The sequence below is a fragment of the Bos grunniens genome, chromosome 10 (assembly GCF_055505025.1).
Source record: "Bos grunniens cultivar Pamir isolate PY7600 chromosome 10, Bosgru_T2T1.0, whole genome shotgun sequence".
Classification (NCBI taxonomy): domain Eukaryota; kingdom Metazoa; phylum Chordata; class Mammalia; order Artiodactyla; family Bovidae; genus Bos; species Bos grunniens.
In genome coordinates this window covers 79,739,198-79,758,484 of record NC_141174.1, presented here as the reverse complement: position 1 = coordinate 79,758,484, position 19,287 = coordinate 79,739,198, and the positions used below count along the sequence as shown (strand labels likewise).

General features: G+C 39.9%; 1 gene segment (V, D, J or C); it reads right to left on the bottom strand.

Annotated features, from left to right (window-relative positions):
- Positions 1 to 1,044: 1,044 nt before the first annotated feature.
- On the bottom strand, positions 1,045 to 14,316 carry LOC147365087 (T cell receptor alpha variable 38-2/delta variable 8-like). The segment is given in 3 exon segments: positions 1,045 to 1,213; positions 13,711 to 14,014; positions 14,268 to 14,316. Coding segments are annotated over 3 exon segments (522 nt in total).
- Between the last annotated feature and the right edge of the window lie 4,971 nt (positions 14,317 to 19,287).

Below are 19,287 nucleotides of genomic sequence, written 5' to 3'. Positions count from 1 at the left end.
CAGTGGTCCAGCAATCCTACACAGATCTTGGGGGAGACTGGACACCAACAAAAAACAAGGCAAGAGTCAACTGGGAGGACCTCTGACGGTGTGTGGAAGCTGCACTAACCTCTTCCAAACTGCCCAAGTCCCTCGGGTTCTTAGACAGGTCAGGAGCCGGCGTGGGGAAGGCCTCAAAAGAGAGAATGAACTTCCTGCTTATCTGGCAGGTAGTCACTCTAACAATCAGTTGGAAAAATAAAAGAGACATAAGAGTATTTGTATGTATTCTGGGTTTGTAGATCAGGTATATGTATGTTGTTGTCATGAAATGTTGTGGGTTCAGGCTTTTCAAATTAGCCTTTTAATTTTCTTTTAAGGTCTTACAATAAATATCTCTCTACATGTTGCGAAGACTCGATCTATAGATCACATAGGTATTGCCTGTCTACTGCAGTCAATGTTTCAGCAGGAAAAACTAGGTAAGGAGCCTCTCATAGAATATTATATTATAAAGCTTTTATTCTCCTTTCCCCTCCATGGCTATATGTTATCTTTGCATATCAAAACAAACAATGGTTCCGTATTTCACAGGAATTATTTGTGACAGTTGCACTAAATGTAAAATTACTCTGTAATGGAAGACTCATGGATTTTGACTACGAGGCAATAAAAGATGAGGCTTCATATTCTTGGAAAAGACATGTTTAGGTTGTTCCCCGTTCTGCCTGCCTCACAATCCTCTTTCCTTCTAAAAAAACTTCCACAATAAAGAAAATCAAAGTTAAAATACCATTTTTTTCTCATTTAACTCAGAAATCTTCTTTCAGGCAGAGAGCCAGAGACAGTGAAGGAATTCTCAGAACTGCAGTCCCTGCAACAGGGGTGTGGGCTGGAGCCACAGCTGCAGGTTTGAGTACAGACTGGACACATCAGGGGGATACTATGCGTCCACAGCACAGAAGTATGTGGCAGAGAGGCCAGGATGGGAGGCTGTGATATGCAGGGGGCTGCCACGGGCTTTGATATCAAAGGAGGCTGTTAACTCCCTTCTTCCTCACTGCTCTATTTGACATCAATAAAAACAGAGATTCCAGGCTCTTCCCCTGATCCTGTCTGTACCAGAGGAATGTGTCCGAGGTAGTGAATGAATGGTCGAAGTTGATACCAGTTGGCCCCTCCCGGATGATCAGGGATGGAGGGCTTTGCTCCACTTTCAGCTCTGCATTTAACCCTGTTCAGAGAGAACATTTTAGAAGGAGTTCACTAGCTATTCCTATAATCCAGTTCCTACCCAGAGAACCAGAGATGGGTCACACTGAATCTTATTTCCACTTCTGAACACTTTATGACAATTCCTTGACCCCCATGGTTCTCTTTCCAATAAACCTTCAACTCACAGCCTAGTTGAAGCCACAGAATCGCTGCTAGTAGCTTTTTCATGTTTCCTTTTCTTTTTTCTTGTCCACTTCACTGAAGATTTAGATTAAGGTGCCTTGAAAGCTGATTAGGGGTCCTCAAACATGTTAACTTTTTCTTTATCTACAGAAACACCATTTCAACGGATGTTCCAACCAATTAGAATTACCTCATGCAATTCACTAAGTTCCTCCATTTTTTTTTTTTTTAATGTTTTGGACAAAAGGGTGGGTTTCTTTTTTTTTTCCCTTTTTGAATGTAAGGAGTGCCACCTTCAGGATATTTGGAGAAATTACTGAGAGAGTAAGCTGTGGAATTGAGAGTAAGCTGCAGAAATTTGCTTTTTGTAAGCCAACAAGGTGTTTCCAAAAGTTTTTAAGCAAATTAATCCTTAAAAACCTCATTTAATTAGTCAGGACATTTGTCATATGACAGAAATATAATATAAGTAAGCTTAGTCAAGAAGAGAAATGCATTGGCTCTTGTAACCTAGGCAGTACAGAATGTATGTATGTATGTATGTATACATTGGCTCCTAAAGCCTAGGCAGTACAGAATGCATGTATGTATGTATACATTGGCTCCTATAACCTAGGCAGTACAGAATATATATATGTATGTATATGGGCCTCAGGTATCCAGGGTGCCAGGAAACCGAATCTTTCAAGGATTTTCCTTTTATTCTACCTCTCTCTGTACATAAGGTTTATTCACTTAGACCACAAATCAGGAGACCTGGATGCAAACAGTTTCTAGCCGAAGTTCATTTCATGGCATGGCCACCAAAGACGAATTCCTCTTTCCCATCCCAAATGTAAACATTCTGGGATTTTCTCACCTTAGTCTGAATTAGGTTTTCCTCCAGGGGTCAGTTTATGACTGCAGTGGGGTAGAGATGGTATGATTGGCTCAACTGGGTCAGCATCCACCTCTGAGTCATTCAGGAGTATCAAAGTTGGTGTTAGAATTATTGTCAGTGTGCATGTATGTTTAGGCTTTCTGGTGGCTCAGATGGTCTCAGTGTGGGAGACCCAGGTTCAATCCCTGGGTCGGGAAGGTCCACTGGAAAAGGAACTGGCAATCCACTGGCAACCTACTCCAGTTTTCTTGCCTGGACAATCTCATGGACAGAGGAATCTGGTGGGCTGGAGTCCATGGGGTTGCGAAGAGCTGGACATGAATAAGTGACTAACACACATGCATGTGCATGTATGTTTATCCTGCTAAAGTGTGAGCCCTCTGAAAACAGGGACTTCTTTTCTTAATCGGCCTTGATTTTCCAGTGTCTAGCACAGTGATTGGCACATGGTCTCTGTATTTGCTTGTTAAAAGTAAACGTAGGGTGTCTGTAACACAGACTGGGTGGTTGACACAGCAGGAATGTATATCTCACAGTTCTGGAGGCCAGAAGTCCAAGACCAAGGTGTCAGCAGGTTGATTTTGACTCAAGCCTCTTTCCTTGGCTTGTGGATGCCTGCCGTCTCGTGTTGTTAGATGGTCTTCCTCTGTGTTTGAGCATCCCAGTGTCTGTGTCTAATCACCTCTTTTGTTCTTTTTTTTCCCTCATCACCTCTTTTTATAAGGACACTGCTCAGGTTGGATTAAGGCCCACCCTAATGACCTCATTTTAAATTAATCACTGTTTTAAAGGCCCTATCTTAAAATGTAGTCACATTCTAAGGCACTAGGGGTTTAGGTTTCCACATATGAATTTTGGGGTGACACAATTCATCCCACACTAGTAGGAATAAAAATAGTTTTTTTTAAAAGATGGAAATACAGGAGAGTTGAGATTTGGTTCTTGGTATTTATGTGCTGGATATATGAGGGAAATAGAAGAGGCAGAATTCAGGATTTTTTTCCCTTATGATTTGATGCAGACTATGGAATTATAAAATAATACAAATTTTTGCAAACTTTAGAAGTTCAAGTGAAAAGATTGTGTATTTCTAAAAATCATCCATTTAATCAGGATCTATTTACACAAGTATTAACTGATACTTAAAAAATTCCTTCCTTAGAAGTTGTTAATAATATCACCATTCTCATTTTTGATGTGTATTTGTGTTATTTTTCTTATTACTTTTTTCATTCTTGATGTTGTGTATTTATGTTTACTTTCTTTCTTCTTAACGTATTTTCTAGAACTCTTTACTTATAAATTTTAATTTTTGTTTTGCTTTTAAATTAATTCCTACTTTTATTATTAGACTTTCCACTTCTTTATGTTAGTTTATTTTGCTAATTATTATTATTTTTTATTTCTTGAAAGCAAAATTTAGCTTCTTTATTTAACTTTTCATTAATAAATGTATTAAGGCTATGCATTTTTTTTTTTTTAGTTTTATTTTATTTTTAAACTTTACAATATTGTATTAGTTTTGCCAAATATCGAAATGAATCCGCTACGGGTATACCTGTGTTCCCCATCCTGAACCCTCCTCCCTCCTCCCTCCCCATACCCTCCCTTTGGGTCGTCCCAGTGCACCAGCCCCAAGCATCCAGTATCGTGCATCGAACCTGGACTGGCGACTCGTTTCATACATGATATTATACATGTTTCAATGCTATTCTCCCAAATCTCCCCACCCTCTCCCTCTCCCACAGAGTCCATAAGACTGATCTATACATCAGTGTCTCTTTTGCTGTCTCGTACACAGGGTTATTGTTACCATCTTTCTAAATTCCATATATATGCGTTAGTATACTGTATTGGTGTTTTTCTTTCTGGCTTACTTCACTCTGTATAATAGGTTTCAGTAGCTTTTTAGTATTTGTTATCAATTTTGTACCTATAGTTTTTTTTTGTTTTTGTTTTTTTTATATAATTTCTATGCATTTCTTATGAGTAGTTCTTTGAACAAATCCATAGATTTTTATATGTAGTACTGTCATTAGAGTAAATTTTTAATGATCTGCTATTTTAACTTTTAGTTCTTTGACCTGGAAATTATTTAGAATATCATAAGTGGTTAATTTCCTTCAACTTATTTACTATTTTTAATTATTAATTTATCATTTATTTAAATTTTATATTTTAATATTTATTTAAATTAGTTTATAATTTATTTAATTAATTAATTTATTTTTAATTATTAATTTCCAGCTTTATTGTATAGTATTCAGAGAATATGGCTTTTATACATCTTTCCTATGGCTTCTTTGAGTCATGATACATGCTCATGTTCTGGTAAATGTTTATATATATGTATATATATGCTTATGGGCTACAAAGGTAGTTTTCATCTCTGGCTCTTTCTCTGAGAAGTGGTTATTAAAGTACCTTATAATTAATATCTTTTAAAATTATTCATATATTTCCCACAAATTTTGCTTTGTATTTTTCTGATGCAATACGGTTTTGGAATAAGAACAAGCTCATTCACTCATCCTCTTATGAATTGAACAAATAACTATTGAGAACCCACTGTGTTCCAGATTCCAGGTTGGTCTCTTAGGCTATAGCAATGAGAAGACAAAAATTCAGTCTGTAATGTTGTGGAAGACACAGCCTGTTTGAGAAAGGGACACTCATTCAACAGTTGCCACCAAGTGTGGAGGATGTTGTTATGGGAGAGTACTGAGCACTGTAAGAGTTTAACAGGCAGTTATCCTGAATCAAGGAGGCTAGGAAAATCCTCCCTGAAAAAGTAACGTTAAAGTAAAAAATAAGCACATTTTAGAATCTGAAAGCATCAATCAGAATTCTAGCAGAAAACTCAAACAAAATTTGCCTAATTTGAGGAGACTTTAATGAGACACTAGTTACAGAAGTATAAGCAGGGAGAAGGGAACACCTAAGGGATAGTGCTATTTTGGCTCTGGCATCACTCTGGGTCTTAAATGGAAGGGACAAAGTGATTACTGGAACCTGGGGATAGAGAGGCTCTTTGGAGATGCTGTCTTAAAGAGCTGACCTTGTGATAGAGGTTCAATGTCAGCCTATGTCAGTCTCAGAGGTAGGAATCTGGGGCACTATATCAGTTCAGTTCAGTTGCTCAGTTGTGTCTGACTCTTTGTGACCCCATGGACTACAGCACGTCAGGCTTCCCTGTCCATCACCAACTCCCAGAGTTTATTCAAACTCATGTCCATTGAGTCGGTGATGCCATCCAAGCATCTCTTCTTTGGTCATCCCCTTCCCCTCCTGCCTTCAATCTTTCCCAGCATCAGGGTCATTTCCAATGAGTTGGCTCTTTGCATCAGGTATTGGAGCATCAGGTACTTGGAGCTCTTTGCATCCAAAGTATTGGAGCTTCAGCTTCAACATCAGGCTTTCCAATGAATATTCAGGACTGATTTCCTTTAGGATGGACTGGTTGGATCTCCTTGCAGTCCAAGGGACTCTCAAGAGTCTTCTCCAACACCACAGTTCAAAAGCATCAATTCTTCGGCGCTCAGCTTTCTTTATAGTCCAACTCTCATATCCATACACGACTATTGGAAAAACCATAGCTTTGACTAGATGGTCCTTTGTTGGCAAAGTAATGTTTCTTCTTTTTAATATGTTGTCTAGGTTGGTCATAACTTTTCTTCCAAGGAACAAGCATCTTTTAATTTCATGGCTGTAGTCACCATCTGCAGTGATTTTCATTTCAGTTCACTTCAGTCACTCAGTCGTGTCCGACTCTTTGCGACCCCATGAACTGTATCATGCCAGGCCTCCCTGTCCATCACCAACTCCCGGAGTTCACTCAGACTCATGTCCATCGAGTCAGTGATGCCATCCAGCCATCTCATCCTCTGTCGTCTCCTTCTCCTCCTGCCCCCAATCCCTCCCAGCATCAGAGTCTTTTCCAATGAGTCATCTCTTCGCATGAGGTGGCCAAAGTACTGGAGTTACAGCTTTAGCATCATTCCCTCCAAAGAAATCCCAGGGCTGATCTCCTTCAGAATGGACTGGTTGGATCTCCTTGCAGTCCAAGGGACTCTCAAGAGTCTTCTCCAACACCAGAGTTCAAAAGCATCAATTCTTCGGCGCTCAGCCTTCTTGACAGTCTAACTCTCATATCCATACATGACCACAGGAAAAACCATAGCCTTGACTAGATGGACCTTTTTTGGCAAAGTAATGTCTCTGCTTTTGAATAGAGCCCCCCAAAATAAAGTCTCTCTCTGTTTCCAATGTTTTCCCATCTATTTGCCATGAAGTGGTGGGACCAGATGCCATGATCTTAGTTTTCTGAATGTTGAGTTTTAAGCCAACTGTTTCACTCTCCTCTTTCACTTTCATCAAGAGGCTCTTTAGTTCTTCTTCACTTTCTGCCTTAAGAGTGGTGTCATCTGCATATCTGAGGTTATTGATATTTCTCCAGCAATCTTGATTCCAGCCTGTGCTTCATCCAGCCCAGTGTTTCTCATGATGGACTCTGCATATAAGTTAAATAAGCAGGGTGACAATATACAGCCTTGATGTACTCCTTTCCCAATTTGGAACCTGTCTGTTGTTCCATGTTCAGTTCTAACTGTTGCTTTTTGACCTGCATACAGATTTCTCAGGAGGTAGGTCAGGTGGTCTGATATTCCCATCTCTTTAAGAATTTTCCACAGTTTGTTGTGATCCACACAGTCAAAGGCTTTGGCATAGTCAATAAAGCAGAAGTAGATGTTTTAGGGGCACTGTATACCCTGACATTATGCTCCTCCGTTCCTCTGGTCTCTGCAGGTGTCCCCCCTTGAGGTTATACCAACCAAAAGTCAGGAGGCAAGAGAGCCCATTGACAGTTCCTACAGTTTAGCCACCTGGGTCACAGAACAGGGTGTGGAAGGATGAAGAAAGGACCTAGAAGGGCAGGCAGGAGATAGTAAGCCCATAGTCCAATATGGGTGAGGATGAGAGTTGGGAGATGAGGCCAGAAAAGTAAGTCAGAGAAAAGAAGACTTTTTGAGTCTTGATAATTCTGAATTTTATCCCATGGGAAATGGGAAGTCACTGATTAATTTAAGCAAGAGCCTGAAATGATTGCATCTGCATTTTTAAATAATACCTGATTATAGTGAATAAAATACCTTGGATGGATTGATGGTTTCCTTCACTGGTATCACGGCATATTTACCTACCAATCCATAAATATTTATGAGGAAAGGCTCATATGGTTTACACTCCTGTGTGTTGGAAGTTAACCCATGGAAATAGAAGAGGTATTATAAGTTTATGGTCTAGAAGAAAAATTAACCCCAAATTCTAGTACCAACTGTTGTACAGTTAATTACCTTCTTCAAGAGTGTCAGATAAGTGTCTACTAGAAAATGCTCTTGCATGATAGACAAACAGGGATCTAGCAATGGTCATGTTTTTCCCCAAGATTGGAACAGCTTTTTCTTTTACAGTGTTGCTAATGAATGATGCTGGTATTTAAAATTGCCTTTTCCAAGATAAAGATACAGGTATGAGTGACTTGTATGCAAATGACTTTGTATCATGCAAGAGTTCAGGCCCTGTTATTTTCTAATTCATCAGTAGCCATTCCCCCAAACCAGAAATGTCAAAGAGGTTCTAGGAAATTTATCAGCTTACTGAAACTGAAGATTCTATCCTTCAAATTTCCTGCTTACTTTCCTCAAAACTTGTTATGGAATGAAGACTGGCTGAGAATGAATCAGTAATACATAGAGAAATCTAATGCTAGGCTTCCAAGGTGGTGCTAGTGCTAAAGAACCCACCTGCCAGTGCAGAAGACATAAGAGACGTGGGTTAATCCCTGGGTTGAGAAGATCCCCTGGAGGAGGGCTTGGCAACCCACTCCAGTATTCTCACCTGGAGAATCCCATGGACAGAAGAGCCTGGTGGGTTCATAGGGTTGCAAAGAGTCGGACATGACTGAGACGACTTAGCAGATACACTCATGCAGTGATCTTCAAAGTACGGAAAAGATACGTATTTAAGGGAATCAGTTTCTAGATCCTTGACTTCTCTATGTACCCTTTCCTAAAAATGACTGTGGTTCTCATTTCCTAACTTACATTTCACAACTGTCCTTCTTACTTTACATGGAATTTTTGCAGTGCTGCTCTGAGGTTGAAAAACCACTAGGGCATTAAGGAAAGGGGTATTTCTTTTTATTGGTGTCAGGAAAGCATTTAATCAAAGCAATTAAATCTGACCTCAGTCATTTCATTAAGAAATGTGCTTTCAAAAATCTTTTTTGGCTGTTACATTAAAAAAATGTTTAAAAATTATAACATATTTAGGTTGTTTTCATTAAGTATGCATCACTAGTAATTGTATTTACAACTCAATCCAGAAAAAAAATATCTTTTAACAATTAGAACAATATGATTAGGGAAAATTAAAAAATAATTTTAATTTCATACATGTTTTGCAGACATTTTTGGTAATCAGTAAAAGACTTTTAAAGACAAAATGTATTAAATTCTGCAGGAGAAATTGAATGGAAATATGATTTTAAGAAAAGAAAGGAGTAACATGATATCTCGTTCACGAGTTTTAATTGGATGTTGATGGATATCAGATTACTTTGATATTAAGATTTCATTGCATATATTTATAAGCTATTATATGAGTTTTATTTGAGAATGTCAATATTTATACTGCAGTGGAACTTATAACCTTTAGAGCTACTTAAACATTTAAAGTAATTATAAAATATTTTAGAAGTCATCTTAAAAATGTGTGAAGGTTTTATAGTTTTCCAAATTCTATCACTCATCTAAAGTGCTGATTGGCTTACAAACATACATGCTTTGATGACAGTGTAGAATTACTGGCAATGCCCATTTTGGTTAATGCTTTAACCATTCTTTAAATTTATATCTTCTACAGATTGGTGGAAAATAGCACTCATTGAAATTCATGAGACTTCTCCAATGTTTCCCCTTATATCTGAATCTAAATGAAGTCAGACAGAACCAAAGATTTTTAGATCTGACATCACTCACCTTTCTGAAATTGCAAATGTTCTGTGCAAGAAATGATCAGTGTAATTCTGAGCTTCTAGAAAAGGTTATCTGCATCAGCCTTCCCATTAAGCAGGAATTTCCTTCTGCCACAGGGTAGACTTCCGTTGCTGCAGTCAGTGGAACGTGCCCATTCCTGATGTCGCAGAGACAATGAAGCTTCCAAAGATAAGTGAGACAAAGAGCTGTGTTAGGACAGAAAGAACATGAAAGCTCCATACTCTCGGTTTTGTTAGTAACCAAAGCAGACAAACAGTGTTAGCAAAGCATATAAATAGGAATCAAAATATTCTAATGTGGTCTCAATGCCTAAAAGTTCTATTCTGACCATGTTCTTAAGCAAATACTAACCTAAGCATATGTGATATTTTGGTTTATGATAAGAAATGGATATCTGATCTTCATTCCATTTCTGGCAACTAAAACTCTCGGAATTTCTTGTGGCAAGGGCCTTAAAGTTATCTTATATTATGTTAACGAGGTGATTTTTAGAAAGCACCTAAAGACAGTGGCTGGTTGACAGAGGAGCCAACCCTGTGATTAGAGGGTTGCAACTTGTAGGCCCATCCCCCTGATCTCCAGAGAGAGGATGCAGCTGTTGAATCTATTGCCAATGGATAATGATTCAATCAGTCATATATAAACAATGAAGCCCCTATAAAAACCCTTAAGGCTGGGGTTCAGAGAGCCTCTGGGTTGGTGAACAGGTGGAGATTCAGGAAGAGTTGTGTGCTGCAGATGAGCTTGAAAGCTCTCCTTTCTTCATATTTTGCCCTACCCATCTCTTCTGCCTGGCTGTTACTGAATTGTATGCTTTTATAATAAATTGGTGATCTAGTGAGGAAACAAGCTTCCTCAGTTATGTGGGCCACTCCAACAAATTAATACTCCCAACTGCCTCTTGAGAAATCTGTATGCAGGTCAGGAAGCAACAGTTAGAACTGCACATGGAACAACAGACAGGTTCCAAATAGCAAAGGAGTACATCAAGGCTGTATATTGTCACCCTGCTTATTTAACTTAAATGCAGAGTACATCATGAGAAATGCTGGGCTGGATGAAGCACAAGCTGGAATCAAGATTGCTGGGAGAAACATCAATAACCTCAGATATGCAGATGACACCACCCTTATGGCAGAAAGCGAAGAAGAACTAAAAAGCCTCTTGATGAAAGTGAAAGAGGAGAGTGAAAGGTTGGCTTAAAACTGAACATTCAGAAAACTAAGATCATGGCATCTGGTCCCACCACTTCATGGCAAATAGATGGGGAAACAGTGGAAGCAGTGAGAGACTGTTTTTCGGGGGCTCCAAAATCCCTGCAGATGGTTATTGCAGCCATGAAATTAAAAGATGCTTACTCCTTGGAAGAAAAGTTATGACCAACCTAGACAGCACATTAAAAAGCAGAGACATTACTTTGCCGACAAAGGACCCTCTAATCAAGCTATGGTTTTCCAGTAGTCATGTATGGATGTGAGAGTTGAACTATAAAGCTGAGTGCAGAAGAATTGATGCTTTTGAACTGTTGTGTTGGAGAAGACTTGAGAGTCCCTTGGACTGCAAGAAGATCCAACCAGTCTATCCTAAAGGAGATCAGTCCTGAATATTCATCAGAAAGACTGATGTTGAAGCTGAAACTCCAATATTTGGCCACCTGATGTGAAGAACTGACTCATTTGAAAAGACCATGATGCTGGGAAAGATTGAAGGCAGGAGGAGAAGGGGACGACCAAGGATGAGATGATTGGATGACATCATCGACTCAATGGACATTAGTTTGAGTAAACTCTGGGAATTGGTGATGGACAGGGAGTCCTGGCGTATTGCAGTCCATGGGGTTGCAAAGAGTCAGACACGACTGAACAACTGAACTGAACTGATGGGAAGATCCCCTACCTACCCCCCTCACCCACCATATTAGAAACTGGGATTCAGAACATCTGTTCATCACAGAAGCAGGACAGGATATTCTTGCCCAGACAGTAGGTAGAAAAGTGAATGAGGCAAAATTAAGGATCAGATTAGCTGATACTTGTGTATCTATCAGACTTTTACTTTATGCATATGTCTGCATGACAAAAAAATTTTACACTTTTTACTTATTTCTTCATTAGCCGCATTAGCTCACTCTTGCCTAGTAGACTATTTGTTATAGTATGCTATGGTATATGTTGTATTTCCTTCTAGGCTGGGGTGATATTAAAAACTCATAACCCAATATTTAATAACCTGTTTGTTATTTGGTATGGATATCAGAACAGACACAGGTTGTGGGGAGAAAGTCAGAGTGTTGAACAGAATCCTGGTGAGGATTCTAAGCTATTCCACTGTTTAATTGCTGGCTGTGCCAAGCATTTTCTCTTTAGTTGCTGGGTCATGAATAAGTTTGGGAGAGGAATCAAGACAGCCAAAATGGTTGGGGTTGGAAGTGAGCATGTAAGGGGCTGTTAGGAAATGGCTAGTTGCCAATGAGCATGGTATTTCCATTTTTAACAAGCAATAAGCTTTTATAGTGTATAATTAGGGAAAGCCAGTCATGTATCTAGTAGTTAGCTTTGCCTGAAGTTCATGTGAAGTGTCATTAGAAGGGGTAGTGCCCCAGTAGATTCATTGTTCCCCGATCCTATTAACTGAGGGCATATAACATACTTTTCCATTCATTATTCCAAACAGAATTATTTGCTTAAACAGTTTAAATTAGGTAAACATCTTAATCAACTCTGCTTTAAAAAGATGAACTTCAATGAAATGGGGTTAATCAAACTTTTTACCATCTTAGCATAATTTATGGTTGTGAAACACTCCCATGGACATGAATCAGTGGACATGAGTTTGAATATACTCTGGGAGTTGGTGATGGACAGGGAGGCCTTGTGTGCTGCAGTCCATGGGGTAGCAAAGAATCGGACACGACTGAGCGACTGAACTGAACTGAAGTGAACTGAACACTCCCATAGTAACAATGTAACTGTGGTTATTCTCAAGGTTTGAGGGTGAAGACTGTAGTCTTTAACTCCCAGGTGATTACTACATGCCACATCTACCCTAGACTCATTGATCTAGAACAGTAGAAAGAAAAAGAAAGCACAATTTATAACATTTAGCACTAATTTTTGTACTGTCAGTGTTGATTTCCTTTTCCATCAGGACTTCAAAAGAAAGCAAAAAAAAAAAAAAAAAACCAAAAAACAAAAAACAAAACTTTGGCTGATTTGTCTTCCCTGATTTTTCATGGAAACCCCTCCCTGGAGCATTCTGGAGGTCTGGAACCCTCTCATTAGGCTTAACTATTTCAGTCATGGAATATCTTTTCCAACTTTATCATTCACTCAAAGTGGGCAGATAGAATTAAATGCTCCAGGAGGGGGGTCTTCATAGCTATGTACTGGGGAGGGCGGATTATGGACATACAAAGAATTATTGGCATCATTTTTTCGATTTTATCATTTTTTCCCTTTCACATAAGTAAGGTGGAATCATTTCCAGGTCCAGACATTTCCAGTTTCTCGGGGGATGTTAGGTGGTGACTCTGGCTATGACAACTGCTTGGCCCCACCTTTAGACCTGGTTCTTCTAAATGGCTCACCACATCCCAGAAGCAGTGGTAGCATAACCAGAGATTAATATTTTTGTTTTTTTTAAATTATTAATTTGCATTTGCTGACAAGTACTAGCAGCACATGCAATCCCTTTGGATGTGTTTGTTCTCTTTCCTTAAGTTCTAGATCAGGCCAATTGTGCTTTAAGGAAATTTGAGAAAAAGAGGGTGGAATTAGGTTGAAGTCAGAAATGGAAACAATGAGATAAATGTGATGTAGTTTGTCACACTGTTTTGTAATTATAAAGAAATTAGATGTGGGTGCACACACACACCACAAAATTAGACAGCCCAGGCTGGGGGGTAAGTGATGAAGAAATTCTCCAAGCCCAGAAATAGAAGATTTTTATTGTGTGTTTTAAACCTGATCAAAGCTGAGGAAAATAAAAAATAAGATTTCTGGGGAGTATGAAACATTCGATTTCAGATATATTGACTTGGATATGATAATGGAACCTGCAGATAGAGAACACAGCTTTAGTTAGAGCTATAAAAATCCCTGGATGGTAGTGACACAGAATATCTGACCTCTCCTATCAACAGGGTTTTGAAAGTTAAATACATATGAATGTAAATACTTTATAAAGCATTATGTACCTCCATTATTTTTATTACTATTTTGAGAACTTCAGCTTACAGATATCCTTTGTGTTTCCTATAGGCAGATGGAATAATATTTTTTCCTCTACAGAAGTCCATGATTTTCTGTTCCTTTTACCCCAGCTACTTCCCCCCAACCTCTGCACAGATGCTGAGGTCTGAGGTTTCTGTAGGCCTCTCTCCATTGCTCATCTCACCGTGCACCACTGTAAGCACAGAAATACACTGCAGCATCCTCCAGCTGGGAGTCTGAGATCTTGAGACTGAAGGTTTTGGCTTCTTTCTGGAAGTTCACAGAGTAGCGATCGTTGGTTGCATTCTGTTGTTCATAAGCATTTTGGCGAATAATGTAAACCATCTCCCCGCTGGGAGGCTGTTTGTACCAGAACAAATAATAATCACTCTCACTGGTGCTATATGTACAGTCCAGGGTCACTGTGCCTGTCTCCTGTACAGACTCTTGTGGTTGAGGCTGAGTGACCGTCTGAGCCACACTGGGTCCTGTGGGAAGGAGGAGAGAAAGGTCCGCATTGCGTGTCACAGGAGAGAGAAAGCAGGCAGATATCCAAGCTGGTCCCCATTGCCACCCACCTTTCTTCTGCTTGATCTAAACTTCAGTAAAATTCATCAGCTTTCTTGCCCCCTGGAGCTTGGACCCATGAGGAAGTAACAAGATACCTGTGTTAATAATTTTTCTTCCTACTTCCCAGTCCTAGTGGCTGTTAGTAAAAGCAAATACATATGCTTTCCTTACCAAGATAGATGGAGACCACGGCTGCCCACAGCAAACCGGGGCCTGCCATGCTGGCAGTTCTCTCCTTCAGGGAGGTAAAAGCCTCTTGTTCTGATCAGAACCTTGGTGACATCCTGGCTTCAGGACAGGAACTGGTTTGTCAGATGGGCCGTTGATTCTCTGTCATCAACCGTGCAAGCAGTGCCCTCTTCAGGTCATGGAAATAATTACTGAGGCACAGAAGGAACTTGGTTTAGTCAAGAAATCTGTTCTATAAGGAGTCTGTGACCACTGGAGAGAAGGGATTCAAGGATTCAGTATTAGAGCAGAACTTGGAGGAGATAAAGTTTTGAGGTGTGCTTATGGGACCAATATGATTTGACCAGCCTGATATATACATGAAAGGGAAATTTGGGTGAGTGGAAAAACCAGGAAAGAAATTCAAGAGACTGAGATGCTTATGGGTTGGTAAGGAGAATAGACTGGAATAGAGGTATATTTTGAGAAGAAGTAGGAATGAGGTTTAAATAATGAGGATGAGCAGATTCAGGGACAGGTGCCGGGAGCCAGCGTGAGGATCTCTGCCCGTGGCAAAGATTATGAGGAAGGAGCCTCGGCATACGCAAAGGTGGGATCGAGGCTCAGGAGTCCCCCTGGAAATTCTCGAGCATCTACCCCCAAAACCAGAGTCTGCCTACACTACTGCTTTGTGCTCTCACCTACACCTCTGACTTTACGGGGGGCTGTCCCCTACCACCTCGCTCTGAAAAAGAGTTAACTTACAGCTCCAGTTAATAATATTTCCTGGGCATGACAGGAGTGTTTCAACCTACAAACTCCTCTGAAGGTTCTCTAGCCTGCCTGACAGGTTTGTCCGGCCACATGTGATTGTTCACAGCCTCCCAGCCGTGAGAGGCACGAGATGCTTTAAACCTTTTAAAAACAGATTTTTTTGAGAAGTTAGAAAATTTTTACTATAGTATTAGTGGGCTAGTTAGGAATTATACCGGTGGAGGGTTTTATTGTTGAGCCAAAATTTGCTGCTACATCTCCATATCCCTTGCGCCTTATACACATTAATGAATATAACTAACATATAAGAGAAATAAGTATTAACCTTTGATATTAATCACGTTAGACCTTAGGCTAAGCAAATTCTTTCCTTAATTAAAACCCACTATACCCTCACCTTATAGGAATGTAACTTTATCTGATGCCTTCAGAAGATGGCGTCTGTTTTAAGAATAATCACCCCTGGAGAAATAAGTGTTCTGGTTGACTGACCGCTGTCACAAAGAGAGGGTCATAAATTGTCAGCAGGCCCCCTGGCCAGAAGATCATGTAACACCCCTAAGACCTTTGTATACATTTGTATGAAGCACCTGATTTTGATAAAAGTCAGGACTGCTGACCCCACGTGACTTTTGTATTACATCTCTGTGTATAAAAACGGACCCTGGAAAATAAAGAATGGGATCAGTTCCTTGAAAGACTGGTCTCCTCATGTCATTCTTTCTTTCACCTTCTGGCTTAATTCCCATCTGGAGCACGGAGGCCTGACAAACCTACTAATTTTGCCTGGGCTTCTAAGATCTGACCGGGGAGGCCTTAGTGTCTCCTCTCCCTTGGGAGAATGGGAAGATGCCTGTGGCCTACATGGGTGGTGCAAACTTCTTGTGTTGAAGTTTTATTGGTTTTCCACATAAACCAAGTTATTCAGCCTCTTTTCTCCACTGAATTTTCTCACTGAGCTATCCTTATTTTATTACTCTTTATATCTTTAATTAATAGTTAATTAAAGCTATTGTTTCCTGATTGCCGAAGCCATCTCCCCTTCGAATTCACTGGAACAACCGGGGCTGGACCCCGGCAGACAGGGATAATGATACTAATAAAAATTGAGATTGGTAAGTAAGGATATGATTATACATCTACAGAGACTGGATTTTCATAAATACGATCTATTTCACTAGCTTTTGAAAAAATAAGGTATCAGCTTCTATTTTTCCAGTTAGGTAATCACTCAAGTACCTGCCTGCTCTTGTTAGAAATCAGACAGGTAAGGTTCACCTTGAACTTTCTTCCATTCTTTCTCTACTAAAATTTTAAAGCACCTCTGTTTTAATTTTGTCTCCTCGCAACCCCAAAAGAGGAGCCTAAAGCAAGAATTCAGGTGAAGGCAGTTTATTTAGGAAGTGATCTTTTTTTTTTTTTTTTGAAAGTGAAAAGTGAAAGTGAAGTCGCTATACTGGAAGGCAAAGTCTTAACCACTGGACCACTGGGCAAGTCCTGATGTCTGAGATTTTCATCAAAATTGTTTGATGTAGGGAGATAGGGTAGCAGTATAGATGAAATAAGATTGTACATGAGTTGTTTGTTGAAGCTGGTTGAGGTTCACACAATTGTTCACTCAATTACTTTGTCTACTTCTATATGTGTTTGAAATTTTCTATAAGAAAAGGTTTAAATAGTCACAAGAAACTATCAATACATGTGATTAACTTCTTCTTTTTTTTTTTTTTTCCTGAACCCTCCTCCCTCCCCCCTCCCCATACCATCCCTCTGGGCCTTCCCAGCGCACCAGCCCCAAGCATCCAGCATCGTGCACTGAACCTGGACTGGCATCTCGTTTCATACATGACATTTCACATGTTTCAATGCCATTCTCCCAAATCTTCCCACCCTCTCCCACAGAGTCCATAAGACTGTTCTATACATCAGTGTCTCTTTTGCTGTCTCGTATATAGGGTTATCGTTACCATCTTTCTAAATTCCATATATATGCGTTAGTATACTGTATTTATGTTTTTCCTTCTGGCTTACTTCACTCTGTATAATAGGCTCCAGTTTCATCCACCTCATTAGAACTGATTCAAATGTATTCTTTTTAATGGCTGAGTAATACTCCATTGTGTATATGTACCACAGCTTTCTTATCCATTCATCTGCTGATGGACATCTAGGTTGCTTCCATGTCCTGGCTATTATAAACAGTGCTGCGATGAACATTGGGGTACATGTGTCTCTTTCCCTTCTGGTTTCCTCAGTATGTATGCCCAGCAGTGCCATTGCTGGATCATAAGGCAGTTCTATTTCCAGTTTTTTAAGGAATCTCCACACTGTTCTCCATAGTGGCTGTACTAGTTTGCATTCCCACCAACAGTGTAAGAGGGTTCCCTTTTCTCCACACCCTCTCCAGCATTTATTATTTGTAGACTTTTGGATCGCAGCCATTCTGACTGGTGTGAAATGGTACCTCATAGTGGTTTTGATTTGCATTTCTCTGATAAAGAGTGATGTTGAGCATCTTTTCAAGTGTTTGTTAGCCATCTGTATGTCTTCTTTGGAGAAATGTCTATTTAGATCTTTGGCCCATTTTTTGATTGGGTCATTTATTTTTCTGGAGTTGAGCTGTAGGAGTTGCTTGTATATTTTTGAGATTAGTTGTTTGTCGGTTGCTTCATTTGCTATTATTTTCTCCCATTCTGAAGGCTGTCTTTTCACCTTGCTTATAGTTTCCTTTGATGTGCAGAAGCTTTTAAGTTTAATTAGGTCCCATTTGTTTATTTTTGCTTTTATTTCCAATATTCTAGGAGGTGGGTCATAGAGGATCCTGCTGTGATGTATGTCAGAGAGTGTTTTGCCTATGTTCTCCTCTAGGAGTTTTATAGTTTCTGGTCTTATGTTGAGATCTTTAATCCATTTTGAGTTTATTTTTGTATAAAATAAAATGATCTTTAGAAGTGTATATTTTTGTATAAAATAAGTGATCTTAAGAAGCAGAAATGAGAAAGTAGATAGTGCAGTACTGGGGCTTGATTCTGCCAGCATCTCCAAGAAACATACAAGATGCATCTCAGGATTATCATTGAGAGGCAAGAATCTGTGTATGCATCCATCCCTATTCCTTCTGGTTGGTGCTTGCTGGCAGGGGTGGTAATTCCCCTTTAGTTTCAGACTGTGTTTGCCCATGGACTGAATGATCTCCCAAGGAATTAGAGAAGGCCCTGGGGTAGGAAGTAAAACTAAGATACAGTGGATGCTTAATATTGCATGTTATCAGCTTGAGATGAGTCCCGTGTCCACAGATTTTTCACAGCTATTGATAACATCAGACCTAGGTATTTGTATGTGACAATAAGGCACATGAGATATTTGTTACAGAACTCGCTTTGACAGTACACAGATGTGTGCTTGTCACATGTTATTTCCACTGTGTCTCTGAGTATTCAAGGTCGTGGCAGGCTGCAATCCATCTGAAACACTTGATACACGAGGTGGTATGACCTGAGCTTCAGGCCCCACTCCTTTAAGTGGTACTCACCTTCTCCCTCCTCTGTGATGTTCTCCAAATTTCTGTATATCAGACAGAAATTTCAGATCTGATCAGATCAGATCAGTCGCTCAGTTGTGTCTGACTCTTTGTGACCCCATGAAACTCAGCACGCCAGGCCTCCCTGTCCATCACCAACTCCCGGAGTTCACTCAGACTCATGTCCATCGAGTCAGTGATGCCATCCAGCCATCTCATCCTCTGCGTCCTCTTCTCTTGCCCCCAATCTCTCCCTGCATCAGAGTCTTTTCCAATGAGTCAACTCTTCGCATGAGGTGGCCAAAGTACTGGAGTTTCAGCTTTAGCATCATTCCTTCCAAAGAAATCCCAGGGCCGATCTCCTTCAGAATGGACTGGTTGGATCTCCTTGCAGTCCAAGGGACTCTCAAGAGTCTTCTCCAACACCACAGTTCAAAAGCATCAATTCTTCGGCGCTCAGCCTTCTTCACAGTCCGACTCTCACATCCATACATGACCACAGGAAAAACCATAGCCTTGACTAGATGAACCTTTGTTGGCAAAGTAACGTCTCTGCTTTTGAATATGCTGTCTACTTTGGTCATAACTTTCTTTCAAGGAATAAGCGTCTTTTAATTTCATGGCTGCAATCACCACCTGCAGTGATTTTGGAGCCCAGAAAAATAAAGTCTGACACTGTTTCCCATGAAGTGATGGGACTGGATGCCATGATCTTCATTTTCTGAATGT